This window comes from Lampetra fluviatilis, chromosome 11 (genome assembly GCF_964198595.1).
Source record: "Lampetra fluviatilis chromosome 11, kcLamFluv1.1, whole genome shotgun sequence".
Lineage (NCBI taxonomy): Eukaryota > Metazoa > Chordata > Hyperoartia > Petromyzontiformes > Petromyzontidae > Lampetra > Lampetra fluviatilis.
In genome coordinates, this window is record NC_136285.1 from 6,752,023 (window position 1) to 6,777,190 (window position 25,168).

Genomic DNA, 25,168 nt, shown 5'->3' on the forward strand with positions numbered 1-25,168 from the left:
AACTATCATTGGCTCCTTGTGTGTAGTGAGGATAGTCAGCTATTCACTCATTTGCTCCCTGTGTACAGTGAAAGTGGACCCACTGAAGTAGGCTTCGGCAAGGTAAGGTAATTGTACCCTTTTACAGGGTAAAAGGGTAAAGGTAAAGGGTAAAGGTGTCGACATGCCAAGGGGAAAGGGTAAAGGGTAGGGTAAAATTTAGGCTCGTTGCTTTTTACCTTTTACCTTACCTGCTAAAGGGTAAAAGGTAGGGTAGAGTGATTGTATTGTAGTAAGGTAAAAGATAGGGTAAAGGTAGGCTCGTTGTTTTTACACTTTTACCTTACCTTGCCGAGGCCTACACTGAAGTCTCATTGGCTCCTTGTGTGCAGTGAGCGTGATCAGCTAATCGCTCATTGGCTCTCGTCTGTGTAGTGGGCGTGGTTAAGCTGACCTTTCATTGGCTCATGTGTGTGTGGTGGGTGTGGCCTGGTCTATCATTGGTTCTTGTTTCTAGTGGGTGTCATCCAGCTGAACTATCATTGGCTTCTTGTGTGTAAGCGCATGGCCCAGTTGATCTTATTGGCTCCTGAGGACGGCTGCTTGCGTTGTGGCCGAAACGTCGTGAGAATTATTTTATTATGTTTTATTTTTTATTATTTTATTATTTCCATTCTACGTGACTTTACCGAAAGAACCAAGAAGGTGGTGTATACTCTTAGGTTTTGTCGGTAAAGTCACGTAGGTAAGAATAAACAATAAACATGAATAATAAAAGGATAGAAATAATAATAGAAATAAAATAATAAATCACGACGTTTCGGGCGCAACACCAGCGTCCGTCATCAGGTGGGACAACCACAGCAAGAAACAAATTTGTTTATTGTTGTTTCTTGCTGTGGTTGTCCCGCCTGATGACGGACGCTTGTGTTGCGCCCGAAACGTCGTGATTTATTATTTTATTTCAATTATTATTTATATCATTTTATTATTTATTATTATTTTTATTTTTACCTACGTGACTTTACCGGAAAAACCTAAGAGTGTGAATCCTTGCAGTCACGAAAGCTTCAAATATAGATATTGCGGTGTAGCCAAGCAGATCTCTGTTGGCTTATTTTGTGTTCGGTATAACCTGGTTGTTCTCTCATTGGCTACTGTGTGTAGTGGGCGTGGATCAGCTGACATCTCATTGACTCCTTGTGTGCGTGTGTGAGAATCAGAATCTGTATTTAGACGGATTCCTCCAGTCTAAATTTCACCTTAAAATAAAGGTGAAAAAAGTTTTCACCATAAAACAAAGGTGAAATTTCCTACAGTCTAAAATTCACCTTAAAATAAAGGTGAAAAAAGTTTTCACCTTGAAGCAAAGGTGAAATTTCCTCCAGTCTAAATTTCACCTTAAAATAAAGGTGAAAAAAGTTTCACCTTGAAGCAAAGGTGAAATTTCCTCCAGTCTAAATTTCACCTTAAAATAAAGGTGAAAAAAGTTTCACCTTGAAGCAAAGGTGAAATTTCCTCCAGTCTAAATTTCACCTTAAAATAAAGGTTAAAAAAAGGGTTTCACCATAAAACAAACGTGAAATTTAGACTGGAGGAATCCGATGAGCTATGAAGCTCTTTTTCACACACGTGGAGTTTGGGCGGGTTAGTCGTGGACATGGCCCAGCTGCTCTCTTAATGACTCTTGCGTGTCGTGAGCGTGGCACAGATGATGAACAATTGGCGTGTCTGTCGATGGCTGATCGCTTGAGTCTCGTGCAGTCTCTCTCAGTGTAAACATTGCATCGTCACTTGCCCCAAGCTCTTTCAAAAGACGAGTTTACTTTATTCAAACTTTCAAAGTGCTCTTTGTTTGCTGGTCGTTTGACGTTTTGGACCTATGCTCCGCAATTGTGTTAAGAAAAACAACACGTGTGCGTGTAGTGTCATAATTATCTGTATCCACATTATAGTACATCAGAATAGAGTGTTTATACTGGAGGAAACCAATGAGCTAATAAGCTTTTTATCACAGATATCTCCAGTTAGGGCGAGTGCATTACATGCAGTGTAATTGTGTAGATTTGTGCATTCACAGTGCACGCATATAACGTGCACGCAATGCAATTGGGCGAACTGTATTAATATGCAAGCAATATGCATTACGTTGTGCATAGCTACATTCTGGGCAAATGTCTTATGTCATGTCATTGGGATGTGCATTGCATGCAGTGCATTCGTGTATAGCTGTGCATGTGTGTGCATGCAGTTTAATATGTAATTATAATCAGTGACGTTTCGGGTAATGACCCTTCTCCCTAACAGCGTCGTTGAGTGAAACGTTGCCTATTTTTACTCTTAAGGCCACAGTGTTGTTGTCGAACGTGTTGAAGGATTTTTTTGGTTGTTGTTGCTGCATTATTTGTATTTTTGCACCACTGCCAACGCATCCTCACCGACGCGTGTGTTGTTTGTATGACAGTTGCAGCGCAAGATAGGGACATTTCGCCCTGATTAAAATAAAATTTAAGTGTGTCCTGTTGCACAGTGGTGCGGCACTCATTCTCACCACCGTTGCGTGGCGCTGTGTGCCCTCGTCTCAGCCACTCACAAGCCTCTCGTCTCCCATACCCTGCTGCTCCCCCCCCCTCCCACTTGCCCGGGCCACTGCAGCGACAACATCACAGATCATCTCATCCTCATCTCGCCCGTTAAGCCTCCATCCCTCCTCCTCGCTCCTCGTCGCTAGCTCGCTCGCTCGCTCGCCACCGTTAAACGTCGTCTTACCAGCAACGCGTCGTCGTTGTAAGTCAGTATTATATTCTTGCCTTCACCATCGCTTGTGTTAACATCGTTCAGAAGGAATGTCGCTTCGGCTATGGGCTGGAACGAATAACAGCAAAGCGCGTTCTATTTTTAGCGGCTATTTATAGCTTTGTCGTTTTAAAACATTGCTTTATTATTATGATGATTAACGCTACGACAACGAGTGGTGCGGAGTGTTGTAGTACCTATAGTCTGCGTGCGCCTATTTAAACGAATGCGACAAGCGAGGCTTCAATCTGCGATGGCAGGCGACAGCGTTGAAGCCCGTGTTGTTTAGGTGGGGCATAGTGACGCCACATCGCTGTGTTCGTAGCAAGCGGTGAGCTGACAAGTCATCGTAATTGTATCGTAGCAGCAGTGATCGTGACAGCGTCGTTATCCTCATTATTTGAATAGGCGTCAGCGTAAAGTCATTACATACAGTAGCCGTGGTCATATTACAATAATTATTATATTGCAGTATTCATTATCGGAGTGTGCCACTATCGATAACAATAATCAGATTAGTATAGTTACAGTGATCAGCTGATAATAATTTATAATATGAATTGTGATAATACATATCTGATAATGTCATATCGCCGATAAATTAGCTTCATTATTCATCGTCTTCGTTATCATCAAGGATATTATTACAGTAGTCAATAGTCACCAATATAGCATAATCATTATTATTTACATGCATCTATAGCAAGATCACTGGGGTAGTTGTTGCAGAGGCAATTATTAGTGAGCCGTCAGTCTACCATTGCTGTAGCACTATCAGTGCTGAAGTAGTAGCGGTGTAGTTGTAGAGTGAGTAGGCTGTCATTACTAGATCACTACCAGTGCTGTAGTAGTAGCGGTGTAGTTGTAGAGAGTGAGTAGGCTGTCATTACTCTATCACTACCAGTGCTGTAGTAGTAGCGGTGTAGTTGTAGAGTGAGTAGACTGTCATTACTCTAGCACTACCAGTGCTGTAGTAGTAGCGGTGTAGTTGTAGAGAGTGAGTAGACTGTCATTACTCTAGCACTACCAGTGCTGTAGTAGTAGTGGTGTAGTTGTAGAGAGTGAGTAGGCTGTCATTACTCTAGCACTACCAGTGCTGTAGTAGTAGCGGTGTAGTTGTAGAGAGTGAGTAGACTGTCATTACTCTATCACTACCAGTGCTGTAGTAGTAGCGGTGTAGTTGTAGAGAGTGAGTAGACTGTCATTACTCTAGCACTACCAGTGCTGTAGTAGTAGCGGTGTAGTTGTAGAGAGTGAGTAGACTGTCATTACTCTAGCACTACCAGTGCTGTACTAGTAGCGGTGTAGTTGTAGAGAGTGAGTAGGCTGTCATTACTCTATCACTACCAGTGCTGTAGTAGTAGCGGTGTAGTTGTAGAGAGTGAGTAGACTGTCATTACTCGAGCACTACCAGTGCTGTAGTAGTAGCGATGTAGTTGTAGAAAGTGAGTAGGCTGTCATTACTCTAGCACTACCAGTGCTGTAGTAGTAGCGGTGTAGTTGTAGAGAGTGAGTAGGCTGTCATTACTCGAGCACTACCAGTGCTGTAGTAGTAGCGGTGTAGTTGTAGAGAGTGAGTAGGCTGTCATTACTCGAGCACTACCAGTGCTGTAGTAGTAGCGGTGTAGTTGTAGAGAGTGAGTAGGCTGTCATTACTCTAGCACTACCAGTGCTGTAGTAGTAGCGGTGTAGTTGTAGAGAGTGAGTAGGCTGTCATTACTCGAGCCCTACCAGTGCTGTAGTAGTAGCGGTGTAGTTGTAGAGAGTGAGTAGGCTGTCATTACTCGAGCACTACCAGTGCTGTAGTAGTAGCGGTGTAGTTGTAGAGAGTGAGTAGGCTGTCATTACTCGAGCACTACCAGTGCTGTACTAGTAGCGGTGTAGTTGTAGAGAGTGAGTAGGCTGTCATTACTCGAGCACTACCAGTGCTGTAGTAGTAGCGGTGTAGTTGTAGAGAGTGAGTAGGCTGTCATTACTCGAGCACTACCAGTGCTGTAGTAGTAGCGGTGTAGTTGTAGAGAGTGAGTAGGCTGTCATTACTCGAGCACTACCAGTGCTGTACTAGTAGCGGTGTAGTTGTAGAGAGTGAGTAGGCTGTCATTACTCGAGCACTACCAGTGCTGTACTAGTAGCGGTGTAGTTGTAGAGAGTGAGTAGGCTGTCATTACTCGAGCACTACCAGTGCTGTAGTAGTAGCGGTGTAGTTGTAGAGAGTGAGTAGGCTGTCATTACTCGAGCACTACCAGTGCTGTAGTAGTAGCGGTGTAGTTGTAGAGAGTGAGTAGGCTGTCATTACTCGAGCACTACCAGTGCTGTACTAGTAGCGGTGTAGTTGTAGAGAGTGAGTAGGCTGTCATTACTCGAGCACTACCAGTGCTGTAGTAGTAGCGGTGTAGTTGTAGAGAGTGAGTAGGCTGTCATTACTCGAGCACTACCAGTGCTTGGAGGCGAGCGTGTGGACCATGGCGCGCCTCAGTAACTTCAGCACCTGGGAGCTGTCCAGTGAGGGGGCAGGGCGCGCCGGGAGCCCTCAGGGCGCCTGCGAGACACGCTTCTCAGTGCCCGGGGGGCGCCCGTGTAGCCCCGAGGGCATCGAGGGCTCGCAGCCCAGCCCCTGGCCGTGGGAGAGATTCACGTCGTGGTTGCACAGCATCTGCGTGGTGACGTTTGACTTGGAGCTCGGGCAAGCCATAGAGGTGAGGGTGCATCGCTTGCATCGTGATCATTTGGTCAATACACGTTTTCTGGCATAAGGTATTCCAACGGGTTTAAGGTAATTTTGGGGTGCTGATTCCAAATCTGGCATCAGTTTTTGTCTATCACACCAGGTTTTTGAGATATCAAATATTGCATATTAAATAAAAACTGCAGAAGAAAAATATTAAATAAATGTGGATATCTACATAAAATGACATTATAAACACACTATCCTAAAAATACAGCACCATATTTTAACACTAAAGCAGTCACTGACTCGCAACAAATTGCAATCATAAGTGACAGAGTTAATTTCGGGTAAAATCAATGAAAATGGGGTATGCCAATAACATAAAAATGAGATATGATAGAGCAAATCTGAGATCAGATTTGGAATCAGCACCCTGAAATTAGTCTAAGACAGCTGCAAAAGTCCAGGCCAGAAAAAAATGTTTTTTTGTTGACCTGTGTTATTAGTGATTCGCTGTCGCCACCACCACCGTCATGGACACACACTATTCCTCTCAGAATCATTATCGTTGGTGTGCCATCATCACATTCATCATTGAAACAATTACTACGAGCCTACTTCCTTTGTTTAGAACGGGTTTGTTGTCCTTCCCCCGCACCTCCGAAAGAAGTTCAACATGCATACTTTCACCATCATCATGATTGGTACAACATCACCACGAGAATAACTGATACACCGTCACCACTATCTTCATCATCATTACTAACTAAACCATCACCAGTCATCGTTGATACATAATCATAGTTGATACACAACTACTGTGGCACCACTGTTATCTGCACTTTTGCAACAATCATCTCTGTTATCATCATTATTCTTGGTATGATCATCTTCATGATTATATCACTGTCACCAAAAGCCGTTCACTTAATTCGCCGTTGCCATTGCACCTATCACCGGTGTTATTATTGTTATTGCCATGTTTATGACGAGTGATCACCATCATCGCCACCACAATTATTGACACACTTACTACTTTCACATTTAAAATAACAGTTGCAGCTCTCACCTGTGTTGTCAGTGTTGCCTGTACCAAGAACATGATGAATGACACTCACATCGCACACGCTCACACAGTGATTACAACATCCGGCATCACCTTAATCACCACTCATCAGTGAAACTCGCAAGGGAGGGGTGTCCATAGGTTCATTGTTAGCTTGGGAGTTGTCATGCTTTCTTCCGAATACATATTTTAGTGTAACTTAATAATGTTGTTTTAAATGTGATGTGTGTAAACAGCATCAAGTGTGTTAAACATCAAGGGGTTTCCAATGATTCTGTTTAGCTCTGTAGATATGTAAACGAAACCTTTCCGTAAGCTTTACTACCTTAATTACATTTTCCTCTTTTCAGCTCATCTATCCACCACATGCCAAGCTCACCGAAAAAGAGGTGGGTGCATTTGTTATAAGCTTACACAATTAGTTTTTATATTTATAACACTATTGTCCATGCCGCAGCACAGTATTTTTTTAAAGAATACGTGCGATTACTTTGTATCTGACGCAGAAAATGAACGTCTGCTACCTGGCCTTCCCGGACTCCAACTCAGGTAGAATTCACAAGTGATGAGGGCCACACACGCGCAAGTAGGGTGCCTTAGTTAGTAAACACTGCTCGACTCCTCAACCAGGCAACTACGTACAGACATCAGAGAAGTGGGATCCGCCTGTTGGCACAAGATTAGGGGACCTTTTTCCACGAAATATTTGCATAGAAATCAAGTGTCTTCATTTTATTTTAAAGAGGAGACAAAACTAACTTTCAAATGCAAGTTGGTGATGTTACGTTGACTGTGGTGCACACGCACGACCAAAAAATCTAACATTCATCAACGACACTGCCTTTAAATAAAAACATATAGAATCGGCGACGTTTCAGGCAATGGCCCTTCTGCATAGCACATAAGAGAGCGATGAAGAAGGAACATTTGCCGAAACGTCACCGGCTATATATTTTATATTTTAAGGCCGCATTGTTGTTAAATATTGCATTGAGTTATTGTATCTTTTAAAATTATAGTCACAGCCAATAATCATACACATTTAACCATGGATTAATTCAGGTACTGGTACAGGCGACTGAACGTTCTGTTACCTCTGAGGGACTCCTCTTGTACAGGTACAAACATCTTATCCTATATAGATTAATAGCGCGCCTTATCCCAAGATGCTTTACAGCAATTATAGAATTGTACGTAAGATGATAGAGGTTGAGATACAGAGTGGGGTTAAGGAAAGTGGTGGTGTAGTTATGGTGACAGGAGAACAGGCGGGAGCAGCCAAGGAGTGGTTGTGGTCCGGCTGGTCGTAGCTGCAGTCACGGGGAGGGAGGATTGGCTTTTAGGCAGGTGAGTGAAGATGATGTCAGGTGCAGTGGGAGTTTGTTCCAGTGCACGGCAGCAAGAAGGGGAAAGAAACGAAAGCGTGACTGGGATAATGGGATTTTTTGCTGATTGATTGGGTAAAGTCACGTAGGTAAAAACATAATAATATAATAATAATAAATTTAAAAAAACTAAATTAAATCACGACGTTTCGGAAGCAACACAAGCTTCCGTCATCAGGTGTAACTGCTCCAGTAAAATGACTTCACACGCTACAGTAATTTTACTGGAGCAGTTACACCTGATGACGGAGGCTTGTGTTGCTTCCAAAACGTCGTAATTTAATTGAGTTATTTTCATTTATTATTATTTTATTTCATTATTATTATTATTTTACCTACGTGACTTTACCGAAAAAAACCTTGCAGTCACGAAAGCTTCAAATCTAGAATGCTCGATTGGGAGTGCGGATAGTGGAAGTATCAGATTCTTCACGGCTTCGGACGAGAGGAGTTTCACAGCGGTAACAACAGGAGGCATTGTGTTTTCTAACGCAGGTTGCCACGGCGACACGCAATTCAGCTTCCGATTCCGGCGGTCGGCTTGCTGGAAGGCGTCGCCACGCAACGCGCACGGACGGCCAGACGAGCAGCACCTGCCTACGCTGCTTCAGGTACGAGGGTCCTCAACTCGGCACGTCGTTTTATCGTCGGTCTTCACACACCGACGATGAACGCGTTCACCCATTGACTTGCACTCACTCATCTCATCGAACTCATTCATCCCGGGCAGGTGAGAAGTAGTTGAAGCCGAGCTAAGGCGTGAGCGTGGACTTCATCACATCTTCAACACTTCAGGGAATTACTCCGTTCAGGCGATGCCCTGAACCCCTTCTGTCCGCTCCTTTGATCCTCTTTTCCATCCGTTCTGGAACTTTCCCGACTCTCCACCAATCCCCCTTTTGTTTCTCCAAACGGTCCCCCAACAAACTCCTCAGTTTGTATTGAGTTGTTTCAAATTGACCGTGACGACCAAACAGATTTTCAATGTTTCGATTTAAAGCTTTCGTGACTGCAGGGATTCCTCTTCTTGGTTCTTTCAGTAAAGTCACGTAGAAGCGAAAGAATAAAATAATAAAAATAAAACCTGAGAACGGCTGCTTGCGTTGTGGCCGAAACGTCGTGAGAATTGTATTTTATTCTGTTTTATTTTTATTATTTTATTATTTCCCTTCTACGTGACTTTACCGAAAGAACCAAGAAGAAGATTTTGGATGTTTCTCCACCTTCCCATCAGATTGTGCACCCGACGTTGGCACCCTCTGTGATAGCTCCTCACCAATGAGAGTCGAGCGCGCTATTTGAACTCAGAAGCCGGTAGACGCGGTGATGATTATTTAGTAATTCATTAAAAGGGTTCATCTCTCGGCGTCACTTAACACAGGTACTGGACCACGGTCTCCACGAAGCTCACTCGGCACTCCTCGCCACTCTTTACACTCATTCTCTGATGCGATCATTCACGGCCTTGCACGGCCTATCTCGTGGAAACTCGTACTTCATGCAGCTCATCTCGGGAGCTACGATCACCCGACTCCCATCATCAAACCCTTCTGGCTTCTATTGGTTGCAGGGTTGGCATTATATAGGCTCTGAACAATTTATTCTAGATTTGAAGCTTTCGTGACTGCAAGGATTCATACTCTTAGGTTTTTTCAGTAAAGTCACGTAGGTAAAAAATAAAATTAAAATTAATAAAAGTAATAATAGAATTAAATAATACATCACTTACTTTTTTTAAAAAAAATTAATTAAAATTAATAAAAGTAATAATAGAAATAAAAGAAATAATAAAACATTTACGTTTATTAAATAAAAAATAACATTTTAATTAATAAAAGTAATAATAGAAATAAAATAATAAATCACTTACTTTTATTAATTAGCTTTTTTACCTACGTGACTTTACTGAAAAAACCTAAGAGTCTGAACAATGTAGTCATGCCCTCCTTGGTGTTAAATTAGGCCTCAAATAAGGTTTCTTCAGGAATAATTCTTATTCAGCACGGACTTACGAGACTGATTCAGCGCTTTGTGCATAATTGACACATGCCCTGCGATAATGTGTGAGGAACGGGGTCCCACTATAAGTTACCTTGGAGTGGCTTTTTGACTCAAGACATGAGGGAAAACATTGGAATTGTTTAACAAGCACAAATAACAAAAACACTTTCCATGTTCGTCATCAACACTGCCTTGTTAGAGGTACCACGATCTCCACAAAGCCTTATTCTGAGGCCGAATCTAAATCGCTCTGTCGCGTTAAGTCGGTGTCAATGACGACAGAGCGATTGACTGATGACAGTCAGAGACTACACGTCATGGCGTGGCACTATAAAGACCTGAAGAGAGCTGACATGCAAAATTGAAAGATGAACACTTTTCCACGTCAGCAGTTTTGTTTTTTAGTTCAGCATTCACGCCAGCTCTTTTTTTTGCTTGCAATGTGATTTCTGCACCGTTGACAAAGTCACCCGAAATGCACAGAGCTCGGAAGCCAAGGAGGGTTGAAGCGTGGATTGTGCTCGCATGAGCGCCCGCTACGCACAACAGGCATTACAGGGTGCGGTGAAGCAGCTGCCGGCTCGTTCAGTGCCGGATTATACTGGTAGGAACGAAGTGGACCAGACCACCAATAGATTAATGTGTCCGTCCGTCCGACTGTCCGTCTGTCCGACAAGATGGCCGCCCGCTCCCACTGCGATCCGTGAACTAAATGAACTAAACAAGATGGCCGTCGCATCCGGCGCAGCCAATGACATCGCCTGTTGCAATCCTTGCTCTGTGGGCGCGCGAGTCAGTGGGGAGTGGGGTGTGGACGTCATCGCTCACCCCCCATGCACAAATCATTTTCTTTTTAACTCCTCTATACCCGGTCGATATCCCTGTACCGGTATTAGTATTATTCCTACCAGCCCACCCCGCAGGGTCCTGTTCCTCGTAGCAAAAGTTGCTACACAGGTAGTAGCTACTACTACAGATGTAGTAGCTACTACACAAGTAGCTACTACACGTGTAGTAGCTACATATGTAGTAGCTACGGGCCCCCCACATTCAAGGGCTCCGCACTAAATGCTTTCAAGCTATCAATTCCAGTTAAGTGATTCTGCACTTGCTCTATTACTATAGTACTATACTGCCTTCAACTTTTACGATCGACTGGATGTTTAAGGTTAGCGATTTGTCGTATTACCTGGCTGTGTAGCAAATTAAAAAATACAATTACTTTACTATGCAAGTTAAACATTTGTGTTTTAATATTTACGTGTTTTTTATTTAATTTAGGGCCCCTTTATAACATATGCTACAGGCCTCGCATTATTCTTTGGGTCTTTCGGTAAAGTCACGTAGATAGGTTAAAATAAAATAACCAAAAAAACTACGACGTTTCGATCGCAACACAAGCGGTCGTAATCAAGAAGAGGGGGGTGACCTTCTAAAGACAACTGCTTATAAAGGTTTAAAATTGGCGTAGCCAATGCTAATGTAATTGGTGGGCAGCGACTGCGACGGTGGTGGGTTTTCCACCAATCAAAGGGCTGCCAGGTAAAAATTTGCATGTTAATGTGAGAGATTAGCATGTTCATGGGAGATCGCCGAAGTGGCGATGTTAACGTGAGAGATTAGCGTGTTCATGGGAGATGGCCGAGGTGGCGATGTTAATGTGAGAGATTAGCGTGTTCATGGGAGATGGCCGAGGTGGCGATGTTAATGTGAGAGATTAGCGTGTTCATGGGAGATGACCGAGGTGGCTGTGATAATGTGAGAGATTAGCGTGTTCATGGGAGATGGCCGAGGTGGTGATGTTAATGTGAGAGATTAGCGTGTTAATGGGAGATGGCTGAGGTGGCGATGTTAATGTGAGAGATTAGCGTGTTCATGGGAAATCGCCGAGCAGCTACGTCGAGCTCGGCGAGCAAGGTAACTGTGTTGGTGTGAGAAATTTAACCTGTTAATGTAAATCAGAGAGCCGAAAATAACAACTAACTTCGGAAGGTGGTAGGATGGGAACAGCACAGCCAGTTATCACTTAAACTGGTTAATAACGCCCTTCCAATGATTGCTCAGTTTGGACCCATCTTCTCGGTGGAAATTGTGTCTGTGTCTGTATATGTAGATGGCTTCATGAACGAATCTTTGTTGATAGCCAGTGGGTTTGCAAAGTACCTTCGTCTTAAAGAAATTAATTTCGTTGCAAAGAATATGAATTCCTGCAGTCACGAAAGCTTTAAGCCAAGAAGGCCCCGCACTAGCTTAATCCGGCACTGGGCTCGTTTCATCAAGCAGAGGGCAGTGCATCAAAATACATTGTCGATTCGTACGATGCTCCAACGGACCGCACTCGCCGCCGGCCTTCACACCAACCCGCACTGACTGGCGTGGTGAAGTATGGTCAAATAACCCTCACGTGGGGAGGCCCTCGCTCAGCGGTGGAATTTTTTCTTTTTTACAAATGGCCTCCGCGCGGCACGTATTTTAAACGATCTTTCACAGCGTTGAGAGGTTTGGAGTTGATGGCAAAAGCGTGGAGTCAAGTGGGCTTGAGCCACGGTGCTGGGGGTCACTCTCCCCCACCCCCTCCCTCTCCCACCCGTGCGTGCGTAGAGCGACCCTCACTTTCTCTACGGCTACGTCTACTTTCGTCAAGTGAGAGACAAGAGCCTGCGCCGGGGCTACTTCCAGAAGGTGCGTTCAGCGTGCGTCTAGACACGAGGCGTCGGAGCCCAAGTTCAGCGCCCGCAAAGTCTTCTGCCGGGCAAGCTGTGACCAAGAGGACCCGATTTGTGTGCAGCTGCCCCAGTGAACTCAAGGAATGTATCGGATCTTAATCATCTTGAACAGGACCGGCTATTTGCTGGCCGCTTTTTTGCCCTATCCTTTAGCCTTTTTGACCTGTGCTCAGCTTCTGCCATTTGAAATAACAAAAAAAAGGCACTGAAGGTGTATTTGTTTAACACGTAGGCTTTCGCGATCTAACCCAAAAAACCTCAATTATGGATGAAGGCGTATTGTTAAACTCGCCGTCAGCCATTGTCTATCCGACTGCCGGGTGGATGCCTCCACAATCTCGTCGCCGTCTCTCAAGCCCAGCGCTGCTAACATTCCTCTCACTCCTCCTGCACGCGAACATCCTTTTCAATCTCCCTCGTTATGAACCAAGTGGACGCTTGCATGACTCATAGCCATGGCAGAGAGGCAGCATCTGTGCAGCACTGCCGGGTGTCTCGTGAATTGTAAGTTCGCTTGCAAAATTAACCTGGTTCTACCCGCAAGTCCAGCTCGTTGATTCGGGTTTTAATGATTCGCTTCCCGCAGGAATTCCATGAATTGTTGGGATTCAGGGCCCCGATTCACCTCACGAATCCTGGGTTTTATTTTTTCTCGTTGCTATTGTCTCCGTTGTATAATTTCTAATTCTTTGGTTCTTTCGGTAAAGTCACGTAAGTAGAAAAAATAATAAAAAATAAAATTTTAAAATCTACGACGTTTCGATCGCAACACAAACGGTCGTCATCAGGAAAATGGGGGATGACAACCACTTGTGTTGCTATCGAAACGTCGTGGTGTTTTTATCTTTTTTAAATCCTTTATATTAAGTTCGCTTGCTTGCTTAGGACCGTGCAAATCTTTCGGTCGTTTTTTAACCCACTTCCCGTCATCCAATCGAGCTGACATTTTGCACACAGACTTGTTGTGCGTGACAATGCATTTTCGTGAAAAAAAATGTCCAAAATTCTACACTGTTTAGGGAAATTTTTTAAATATTTAATTACCAATTGTTTAATGCTGCCAGACAATCATCTGACCCATAGGTAGCAGCCATCTCAAGCCAGAGGACGAGAGGACTCTAGCCGCCCCGATGCCACGCATATAAAGGATGTATAGTGAAAAACTTTGTTTTTACGGGTTAATTTTTTTTTATCTATGTGACTTTACCGAAAGAACGAAAGAATATGAACTCCTGCGGTCACGAAAGTTTTAAGTCAAAATGTAACTTCTAATTGTACATTACCCCCCTGCCCCCACACACACACAAACGCACGCCCTCAGTCAGTAGTGCTCCTGACCCGCCTGCCCTACCTGTGCCTCTACTCCGCCGTGGTCCGCCTCATCGCCCCCGAGTACTTTGACAAGTTGGAGCCCTGCATGGAGGCTGGTGGGTTTCCCGTTCCCCACCCCCGTCTCTCCCCGCCCCCCGCTCAGCACACCTGGAACTGCTGCCCACGCGTGTGCTCCCGTGTGACCGTGTCCTCCGTATTATGAGACTCTCCGCAAAATAAGACGCGTCCCAGAAGAACTTGTGCTCCGGTGTCTTTTAACGTAATTCGAGTCTGGTTACCCACACGCACACCGCACGCACACCACACACTGAAATATAAGACACGCCCTCGGCTTTTGCTTTCATTTGCAAGGATGAAAATTGGGCCCGGTATTCTGTACAATACGGTATACGTGGCAACTGTATCGTCTTACAACACGTGGCAGCAGGGAGTGCTGAACTGATTGCAGTTAAACAAAAATCAGTGATCACGTTTCACGAGCCATCGTCTTCTGCACTATTGCGGCCAAAAACTCTAAACGCATGTTGATGCTAAATGTGGAGGGAAAAACCGGAGGACCCGGAGAAAAAAAAATCCACACGACCACGGGAAGACCATGCAAACCCCAAATACACAGGCGTCGGGATCGAACCCACAACCTCCTGCATGCCAGGCAAGGGAGTTAACTTTTCGCCATCACAGCAAGATGGCAGCCCTCTTGCTGCGTTGACGAGATATTGCAGGGCTGCCCCCTTTACCACCTCTCACGATACGCACAGAGTCCTGTATGTGAAGTCTTAATGCATGAACATTCACCACTGTCTTGTGATTGGGTTAGGGATGCTCTTCAGCAGAGGTGGGACAAAGTCATTGTTATACAAGTCACAAGTAAGTCTCAAGTCTTTGCTCTCGAGTCCCGAGTCAAGTCGAGTCAAAGATGAGGCAAGTCCAAGTCGAGTCTGAAGTCATCAAAATCATGACTCGAGTCTGACTCGAGTCCAAGTCGCATGACTCGAGTCCACACCTCTGAGGTGGGACAAAGTCATTGTTATGCAAGTCACAAGTAAGTCTCAAGTCTTTGCTCTCGAGTCCCGAGTCAAGTCGAGTCAAAGATGGGGCAAGTCCAAGTCGAGTCTGAAGTCATCAAAATCATGACTCGAGGCTGACTCGAGTCCAAGTCGCATGACTCGAGTCCACACCTCTGCTCTTCAGTGTCCTCCGAGTGCTCTAATCGTTCTGATACGCCTGTCCGTGCCCTTCCGCTGAAGTGAATAAAGCCAGGCGACATCGCGCAACATGCTCATGAATAAAAAGCCTGCAAATATACCCGGCCGCACAAAATCATAAATGTCTAAATGCTTCATTACTAATGCATGTGTACGCACATGCATATATATAGTGAGTACTACCAAATGTAGTTTTAATATAATTTAATATTTATAAAGTCAAACATTGAGCAATACATTTAGAGATAAATAGTGTCCATTAAAATGTTTTAAAATTAAAATCACACAGGATAAGCCCAGAAGCAGCCAGTTGAAAGAGACTGACGTGCGTTTTTGTTTATTTACTTCACTTTTACCTGATCGCTGCTGCACTACAAAGTGAAAAATTAGCCGGCTGTGATTTGTCGTTTTATTTATTTTTGAAGCAAATAACGCGAGAGTATGCGTAGGTACGGAACAAAAGTGTCGGAATTACCGCTAAACCCTAAAACCCCGAGCAGGCGTGCAAGGATTGACGAATTGGCGGCTAGGAGATGTTAACTACCTCGCCTGGTACACAGGAGGTCGTGGGTCCGATCCCGACCCTGACACGCCTGCTGCTGTATATTTGGATTGTGAGTGTCTCTCTCTCCCCGTGGTCGCGTGGATTTTTCTTTGGGTCCTCCGGTCTTTACCTCCAACATTTAGAATCAGCATCACGCCTTTAGAGTATTTGGCTGCTAGAATTGTTCACGCGATAAGCCACTTCGTTGAACTATCATTTGTGGTCAGGTCGCTTCTGAAAAAATAGCTGTAGATCTCAGAGGGCCTTACACCTGGTAAAATAAAATAGTTTAGTTTACAAAAAAATAGTTTTGAAGTATCATCATCGTCAGTTACTGGATATCGCAACCTCACAACAGTATAAAACAAATTTTGGTCTAACCCCGGAATAAACGTGTCGTGGGGAGACCTTCACCCAGCAGCCTAGATTCTGTGGTGTTCTATTGGTGGGAGTCGTGGCCAGCTTTACGTCATTTCACTCATTCCTCTTCACGTGGTGCACGGTCAAACATAAATAAGTAGTTAATAAATAACCAAACAAACCACAAAGTTCCTTGCCCAGCAAGACGCCTCTTAGGAGGGCGCTGCAATCACATAATTGACCAATTCTTCACTGAGTGCCCTTCATGTAAGAGGAAATCGGAGGACTGCGCATGCAGAATGCCCGCGCGTACAAGAAGATAACGTTGCAAAGTCTGCACCGATTGGTCAGGCAACCTTCTTCCTGTACTGCACATCTCCTGGTTACCTTACAGCCCAGTGGGTCAGGAGTCTCTCGGCACAGACTGAGATCGGCCCGATTTCATCGCGTACTGTATGCGTAAGCGACGAAGCTAAGAAATCACATCGGCCGGCCTACATAAAACCACAGCAGCCCTGTATGATCAAGAGATAGCGTGAGCTGCTCCCAGCATGCGGAGCGAAACGTCGGACATCGTCGTGCCTAACAACGCGGGGTGCGACGCGAAAACAAATCGGAGAGCTCCACCGAGCACCCTGCTTCTAAGCGCCGGGTTGCGGACAGGCAAATGCGCCAACTGTGCCCGGCAGGAAAACAAAAAATTCAGGTCACAGAGCATACACCCAACGCTGGGCTAAATCCCACAATTCGCCAGCTGTTGTTGTTGTTGTTGAGCGTGTGAGTGTGCGTGTGGGGAGCAGTGGCGTAGTAGTTAGCACGCTGCACCACGAACCTGTCGACCCGAGTTCGATTGCCGCTCGCGGGTAATACCAGTGACGGTTTTCTGAACCGCTTCTGGGCCTTCCCCATGTCGACTCACACCTTAAATGAGTGCCCGCTGCGGTGTGTAAACAAGCACTGGGGAGACAAAGGTGGCCGGGCGTGGTGCCGGCCACCCATCCCCACGTGTGCCACGCGTGCCTTCGTAGGTGCTCGCCAACAGCACTTGCCACAAAACGTCTGCTCAGGCTATACGGGGTGGTGGGGGCGGGGGGGTGTGTCTGTGTGTTTGTTGCGTGAGTGTGTGAGCAGCTTGCAATGACATTGAGCGCTGGCCGCCACTCGTGGCAGGGAAGACGCTCAGCCTGCCGATCATGGGGGTCGTCATCCAGGTGAGGCTTCTCATTTTTCTCCACCAATTTCCCACAAAAGCCTGACTAGGCCGGCGATGCAGGCCAAGCTGCAGCGGTTCGCGGTTCGAATCCAGCGGCCGCCCTGATTAATACTGCGGTGGTGTGTAACAACCGTAAGACTGCACGCCGTCTGCTTCGCAATGCTGCTTGCCTGAAGAAGAGAGTTTTCGGTCGGTACATATCGTCAGCCGCACCTCCGATTAGCACGGTTAGCTACGTACGATGCGAAAGGAGTTCGACACACGTACATGCAGCTGTCATGTATGGATCAGGACTTTGAAAATTGACGTGAAAAATAAATTCTAGATTTGAAGCTTTCGTGACTGCAAGGATTGATACTCTTAGGTTTTTTCGGTAAAGTCACGTAGGTAAAAAATAATAAAAAATAAAATAATAAAAAATGAAAATAAATCAATTAAATCACGCCGTTTCGGAGGCAACGCAAGCTTCCTTCATCAGGTGTAAAAAGGACACAGCGAAAAAACTGTACTACAGTTATTTACACCTGATGAAGGAAGCTTGTGTTGCCTCCGAAACGTCGTGACTTTATTAATTTATTTTCATTTATTATTATTTAATTTTTATTATCTTTTACCTAAGTGATTTTACCGACAAAACCTAAGAGTATGAAAAATCAAACAACCCTCGAACAAATACACCGAAAGACGGAGAAAGGGGGCACATGTATCGGAGAACGATCATCGTGGCTGTTCAAGAAATAAAACTGGGGGCGAGAACGATTTCCAGGCGAGATGATGGTTGACGGACGAGACCGGTGCATGGAATGGCGACAAAGGAGAAGAAGACGGCTGAGAGGATGACCGTCTAGAACAGGGGCAGGGAACCTTTATTCTGCCAAGGGCCATTTGGATATTTATAACATCATTCGCGGGCCACACAAAATTATCAACTTAAAAATTTGCCCGTTATATTTGGTCAAACATTTAATTAACTCGCCCCTATTGTGATGGCTGGAACTGCTCTTTTGCGAGGTGTGTGATGATGTTAGCTGGTATTGATGATGTTGCTGCTACTCGCAACTGCTTTCCAGGTTTGCTCCTAGATTTATTGAATTTCGAGTCCCGCCTGCGGTTGCCTTGGCAGGGCCACAGCAAATGATTTCGGGGGCCTTATACAGCCCGCGGGCCGGACGTTCCCCACCCTTGATCTAGAAAATAGAGAAATGAGATCAGTGCGGTGATAATGAAATGGGTTGTAACATTTCAGCACCATTGGGGACAGAATTGGCATGGGGAGGCCTTCATCCAGCAGTGTATAGACCATGGCTGCTGATGAATTTTTACACGTGATGTTTTGCCCATACCATTAGCATGCTGTGGTCCTCTCGTGCGAATTAACGTCACGGGGGTATTTTATGTCCACTTTGTGACAATGGTGGTTTGTTTGCCGTATGTTCCTTTACGAACCGGCCGGACGTTTAGGTGAGGATCCCGACTCGCAACGAGAAATTGGGAGCAGCTCCGCTCAAGCAAACCCCAACAGAGGTACGTAGCAGTGTCGCTCCTCTCCGTCAACCGTTGTATCGGGACACCCGTGAAAGGAGACTACTGTTCAGCATGTGTGTTGAACTTCGTTCGCACCGTGCGTAGCCAACCGCGCTGATCCGTCGGTGCGGGGGAAGGACAGCAAAACTAAACGCAAAAATCCGTTCTCAAGAAATGGGTTTTCAATCTAGAATTTTTAAATGTATAATTGTCTCCCTCGGCAATGCAGGAGTGAGCCGGCTCTCATGCCCATTGGGGCTCTCGAACCGGCGGTGGAAATTCCACGTTTCTATGGCAGGTTTTCTTCTCCTCCATAATATAGGTTTTTTTTTGTGTACCCAAAAAAAAACCCAAAAACCCCAAAAAACCTGTAATATGAATGCTATTGACCGCGAAAGCTTACGTGTTAAACTGGCCATCTCCTGTTTATGGTTCTGAGTCGTTGGTCAGTGGTGGAAATTCCGTACACGAATGGCGAGGGTTGAGTGTCAATTGGATGACCGCTGTTGACTTCCCACGAAGCAATACTCGTGATATATACCCTGGACAAATGACCGGTTGAGTTGACCCCTGACCTGGACTTGAAACTTTCAACGCTTTAGCCTATGAGTGAAGTCCTCCAGCCACAACAACGCCAGGTAGGATTAAATATTCAGTGGCTTCATCAAACGAGCACTCGGACGTTGTTCATTATCCCCACGGTGGAGACCTTTCCTTCCAAAGGACGACCAGAGGCAGATTCATTTTGAGGGGGACCATGAGCTAATAAACTCTAGGGGTTTATCTTCATATATATATAATTAATTTCCCTTTAATTTTTGTACCACCACCCATGTCTATTGCCAAACGCTGTTTCGTTATTCACCTGGGTCATTTTCAGTTCTCGTTTTTTTGCGTGATGTGAGCATCGTAAATCTGAACTAAAGTTGTAATTGACCATGCTATTTTGCTTTTGGCACATACCCGGTAGTAATATGCACGGTGATGCTGAAGCTTCTATTACCAAATTACGCCGCAGGATTTATGAGGTGCCACAGTATTGAATTTCAATCTAATCTAATTACATTTTATATTTATAGAGCACCCTTCACTCAAGGCGCTTGACGTAGTTTAAGCAACGGTGACAGACTATAATTCTTTATATGGCAAGGGCCGTACAAGGATTGAAGAATGAGGGGCGCCACGGTGGCTAGGAGATGTTAACTACCTCGCCTGGTATACAGGAGGTCGTGGGTTCGATCCCGACCCTGACACGCCTGCTGTATGTTTGGAGTTTGTCTCTCTCTCCGTGGTCGCCTGGATTTGTCTTCGGGTCCTCTGGTCTTTGCCTCCACATTGAGAATCAGCGTCACCACGCGTTCAGAGTATTTGGCTGCTGTAAATGTCCACGTGATAAGCCACTTCGTTGAGCTGTCATTTGTGGCCAGGTCACTTCTGAAAAAATAGCTGTAGATCTCAGAGGGCCTTACACCTGGTGAAATCAGTTGTTTATCTATGCTTCTGTGTCTGTCTGTGTGTACCTGAAGACGAGTGCTTGTGAGCAATCGAAACGTCGTATTTTATTATTTAATTTATTTTCTTTCTACTTGACTTTTCCGAAAGAACCAAAGAGTCATTTAATACATTTAATTTAATAAATTTAATCAATACAATTTACATACAGGGGAGGACGAGAGCAGCGTTGGTTGGGGTGTTTTGCAAAACTACAGGGTGCTTCAAAAAAATGTAATACTTACATGAAAAAATAGTTTTTAATGGGAAAAGAGCGGAAAATACACTGTAACATGATAACAAATGTAACGTTAATAGCTTCCAAAAGTCATAGTCTCCACTTGCTCGCCATCATTGTCAACGCGTGCCTGGAATCTTCTCCAGGTGGTCTCCAGACGCCGGGAGGTGGCACATTTCTTGTGGCGTTGTTACAAATTCTGAGAAGCGTTGACATTTTTTTTAAAGCACCCTGTACCTTTGACCATGAAAATCGACGCACCAAGTGCACCCGAAGGAAGGGAGATATCGTTCAGCGCCCATTGCCTGCTCCGCAATACGGATCGAAACCACGGACACTGACTACGCGTGCAACAAAAGCGGAGAGGCTTCAAGTTTCATTTATTAGGTATAGCCCTGTGAGCCATTCGGCTCTTGAATCGGGTGCAACCGCTTGGACGGGCGCAGCCTTGGAAGTTGACACCGACAGGCAAGGACAACACTGGGTCAGAGTATAACAACACGAATGAACCGCTTCAGGTCCTACCCACTCACCGACTGGCGCTGCCCACCACGGTGAGGTTATGGTTCAGTCGACCCCCGCGAGTCACGAGGTCACGGGGAGGCCTTCATCTGCGCACGAGATGCACCGTCCTGTTCTTGGCGTACAGAGAGATATCTAAGTTCGCTTGCTTACGTGCTTGCTTGCGTGCTTACGACCGTGCAAATCTTTCGGTCGTTTTTTAACCCACTTCCCGTGATCCAATCGAGCTGACATTTTCCACACAGACTCGTTGTGCGTGACAATTAATTTTCGTGAAAATTTTTTTCCAAAAATTTACACTGTTTAGGGAATTTTTTTAAAAATATTTAAATACCAATTGCTTAATGCTGCCAGACAATCGTCTGACCCATAGGTGGCAGCCATCTCAAGCCAGAGGACGAGAGGATTCTAGCCGCCACGCATATAAAGGATTTATAGTGAAAAACTTTGTTTTTACGGGTTAATTTGTTTTACTATTTTAAATGCCTGAACCTGCGCGTGTATTTCCCACTTGGCCGGCCGCTGACGTTCTCTGACGGACTGTGCCCGCAGAATCTTCTTCCTGCTCCGCTGGTGCTCCCAACCGTCCACGAGCCCGACCTCTTCAGGTACCCCATCGTCTCCGCGGCGTGCTCTGCGCACTTGAACTTACGCGCGTTTGCATTTTGCTATTCAGCCTGTGCATGATATCTAAAGTAAGTATAACCCGTAAAAACAAAGTTTTTCACTATAAATCCTTTATATGCGTGGCAACGAACTTAATATAAAGGATTTAAAAATATATTCGCCTGTGGAGGACGCGGGGATCGATCCCGCGACCTTTGGCATGGGAAGCGAGGGCGCTACCAACTGCACTACTCCGCCACGGCCTGTGGAGGGGTTACGCTCTGGGCTCTTACACTCTGACGTTCAGCCAAAGCCATGAATGCGTTCTATTTGAATATATGTAAAATAATTTTTTTTTGTCAAAAAAGTGTAAAATTTTGGGAATTTTTTTTCACGAACAATAATTGTCTGGCACAACGAGTCTGTGTGGAAAATGTCAGCTCGATTGGATCACGGGAAGTGGGTTAAAAAACTACCGAAAGATTTGCACGGTCCTAAGCAAGCAAGCAAGCACGCAAGCAAGCAAGCAAGCACGCGAACTTAATATAAAGGATTTAATAAAATTATTTGCTCAATATTTATTTTATATATTTGTTCATGTACTGCTGCACTTACCTTTCTCGTGTTGGTCATTGCGCACGGTTGCACTTGAACTTTACGCGTGTTTACAGTTTGATTTGCTCAGTCGGTGATAGCCGCTGAGGGCGTCACGGTGTCTCTCTGTCACTCCGATCGCTCCGTGCCCCCCTGCGTCGTTTCCCGTTCGGTTTTCCTGCCTCTCGGTGTAATTGGCACCGATGCCGACTTTATTTGGTGGGGGGGGCAGGGTGGGGGGGCGATATTGGCACGTAATATAAAGACCGATTGATTCCACCCCACATCGCTTTCAACACAACTAAGACAGGGAAGCCTTCACGGACGACGATGATGATGATGACAATAATAATTTATATTCTTGGTTCTTTCGGTAAAGTCACGTAGAAGGGAAATAAAAAAATAATAAAACGAAAACATAATAAAATTATTCTCACGACGTTTCGGCCACAACGCAAGCAGCCGTCCTCAGGTGAGAATGTAATAATGTTATATTTTAATTATTTCCCTTCTACGTGACTTTACTGTAAGAACCAACAATATGAATCCCTGCAGTCACGAAAGCTTTAAATCGAAAAATAAAAATGTATTTTAATTTGTGCCCCCCCCCCCCCCCCCCCCCCAAGGCATAAATAAAAATTTATTTTAATTTGTGACCCCCATCCCAGGGCATAAATAAAAATGTATTTTAATTTGTGCCCCCCCCCCCCCAGGGCATAAATAAAAATGTATTTAAATTTGTGCCCCCCCCCCCCCCAGGGCATTGTCTCCAGTGCTGCCCCACGTGCAGCTGCTCTGGGAGTTGGTGCTGCTCGGCGAGCCGCTCGTCGTCATGGCGACGTCGCCAAGCGTCACGTCCGACAGCGTGCTGGCGTTAGTCAGGTGACCTACGACCTCCCACCTCGCCACACACCTCTCAAGCCCATTGATTTACTTGCTTATTCTTCGTTTCGATTTAAAGCTTTCGTGACTGCAGGGATTCATCTTCTTGGTTCTTTCGGTAAAGTCACGTAGAAGGGAAGTAATGAAATAATAAAAATAAAACATAATAAAACAATTCTCACGACGTTTCAGCCACAACGCAAGCAGCCGTCCTCAGGTGAAAACCAGGTCTGTCGAGGCGACAGCGTCTGAATGAAACAGCACACGTGCTTGGAGCATATATATAAGCTGGGTTGGAAGGGGGGAAAAGGGCGCCTTGACAAAAGAATATGCATATCAAGAGGAATTTAGTCGTGAGAATTGTTTTATTATGTTTTATTTTTATTATTTTATTACTTCCCTTCTACGTGACTTTACCGAAAGAACCAAGAAGATTATTCTTCGTTGTCAATAAGAATGCGAGTCATTGTTTCAGCGATGCTTTTGGATGCGGATTTTTAGCACCACCTTGAAAATGATTTTTTTTTGGAGCGATCGGTCTTCTTCTGAGCATAGAGAGGGCAGAAAACCGGGCTGACGTATAAAGTAAATCATTCTGCCCACCCCGTCTGTTCTGAATAAGGATCATTGCCTGGAACGTTAGCCTGCTGTATATATTTCTGCTATCGAAGTGCAAATGACGAAGGTGGTGAGGTTTTGTTTTTTTCTCGTGCACTGCAGCTGAAACTAAACATCCCAACTTGTATTTAAGGGCTTGCATCTTGAATCCTTGCCTCACTTATTGCAGCAAATCTGGCTGTGACGGTCCCACCTGATGACGGAGACTTGTGTTGCCTCCGAAACCTCGTGATTTTATTGTTTTATTTTTATTAATTTTAATTTCATTTTTTTACCTACGTGACTTTACCGAAAGAACTAAGAGTATGAAACTAAAGATGTCTTTACAAATGTATAAGTTATTTTAATTTGTATTAAATTGCAATACTATAGTGCTATATTTACAGTCGTGCAACTCAGCATGAGTCTCTACATTTTAATAATTTTCTCTATAATTGCCTTGAGGATGTTTTCTTTCTCGCAGATGATAGTTACAAATCAAGAGTTGCACTAAATTCAATCGACATTAACTATTAAAAGCACACAATTCATGTTTTTGCTTCTGTAATTATATTTCTTCTGCGGGTGAAGAGCTTGCAGAGGGTCACGCCAGGTGGCTGATTTTAACGACGGGAGACATTTCTAAGCGCGACCCAGCCACAATTCTGACATAGGAATTTGCGGGGAGTAATGTTTTTTTCACGGGAAACCTGCGACAGGGCTGAAATTAATTGATACTTTATAAAGCAGTGGAGAAGAGACGACGGGAAGAGCTTCGTTCATTAGAAGGCACACAGCCGAGTGACAGAGGCGGACTGCCCATGCTGTGGGGTGCATTGACGTTGAGCGCTACGTGCAGTGGTTTGTGCACAGCGCACCCCATCCTGTGAGCGCCGTGCGTGGAGCTCTTCTGCTCGCCACGACGAAAGCGCTTCAGGTGAGAGAGTCCGCGTAGTTTTGCCACTCGTCCATTGAAGGAGTGCAGACGACGGTGATTTACTGTAAGGTCCACAGGTTGGGTCGTATGGCCGCAATCGGTAATTATTCGGGCTCACGTCCAGAAGGCGTGCAGCCGGTGCCCTTGTTCTGAAAGTGTGCACAGTGTAAGCTCTCGCCTGGATCGACTCGGCATGAAACGGGTACCGCATTGAGCAAAGTCAGTCGGGCTCGTGGTGAATGGTCGTGCCACACTGAAGCGTCAGTGCAGTGTGTTCCCATCTCATTTGGAAAAAGTCTGCGCACGTGCATTGCTTTCGTGCTTTTGCGCGTTGGCATTTTCCCTACGTAGGTGATTGCACCGTGATGGAAATCTCAGCACTGGGTGACATTTTGCTTTGACGCCCCAATCCACTTTTTATCCACGATACTGAGCCAAGCACATGTGTCTCCGCCATTTTATGCCGCAGCATCTGTCTGCGACCACTGGCCGTCTTCGTAAG

General features: G+C 45.1%; 1 protein-coding gene across 1 annotated transcript in view; it reads left to right on the top strand.

The window, feature by feature from the left end:
* The first annotated feature begins 4,215 nt into the window (after positions 1–4,215).
* Positions 4,216–25,168, top strand: part of LOC144934748 (protein DENND6B-like) — a 46,491-nt gene continuing 25,538 nt past the window's right edge. The window contains 10 exon segments of the mRNA XM_078860855.1: positions 4,216–5,471; positions 6,860–6,898; positions 7,016–7,058; positions 8,390–8,505; positions 12,497–12,577; positions 13,943–14,048; positions 17,194–17,273; positions 18,737–18,799; positions 21,603–21,658; positions 23,010–23,132. Coding sequence (XP_078716981.1) covers positions 5,238–5,471; positions 6,860–6,898; positions 7,016–7,058; positions 8,390–8,505; positions 12,497–12,577; positions 13,943–14,048; positions 17,194–17,273; positions 18,737–18,799; positions 21,603–21,658; positions 23,010–23,132 — 941 coding nt within the window. The 5' untranslated portion in view covers positions 4,216–5,237.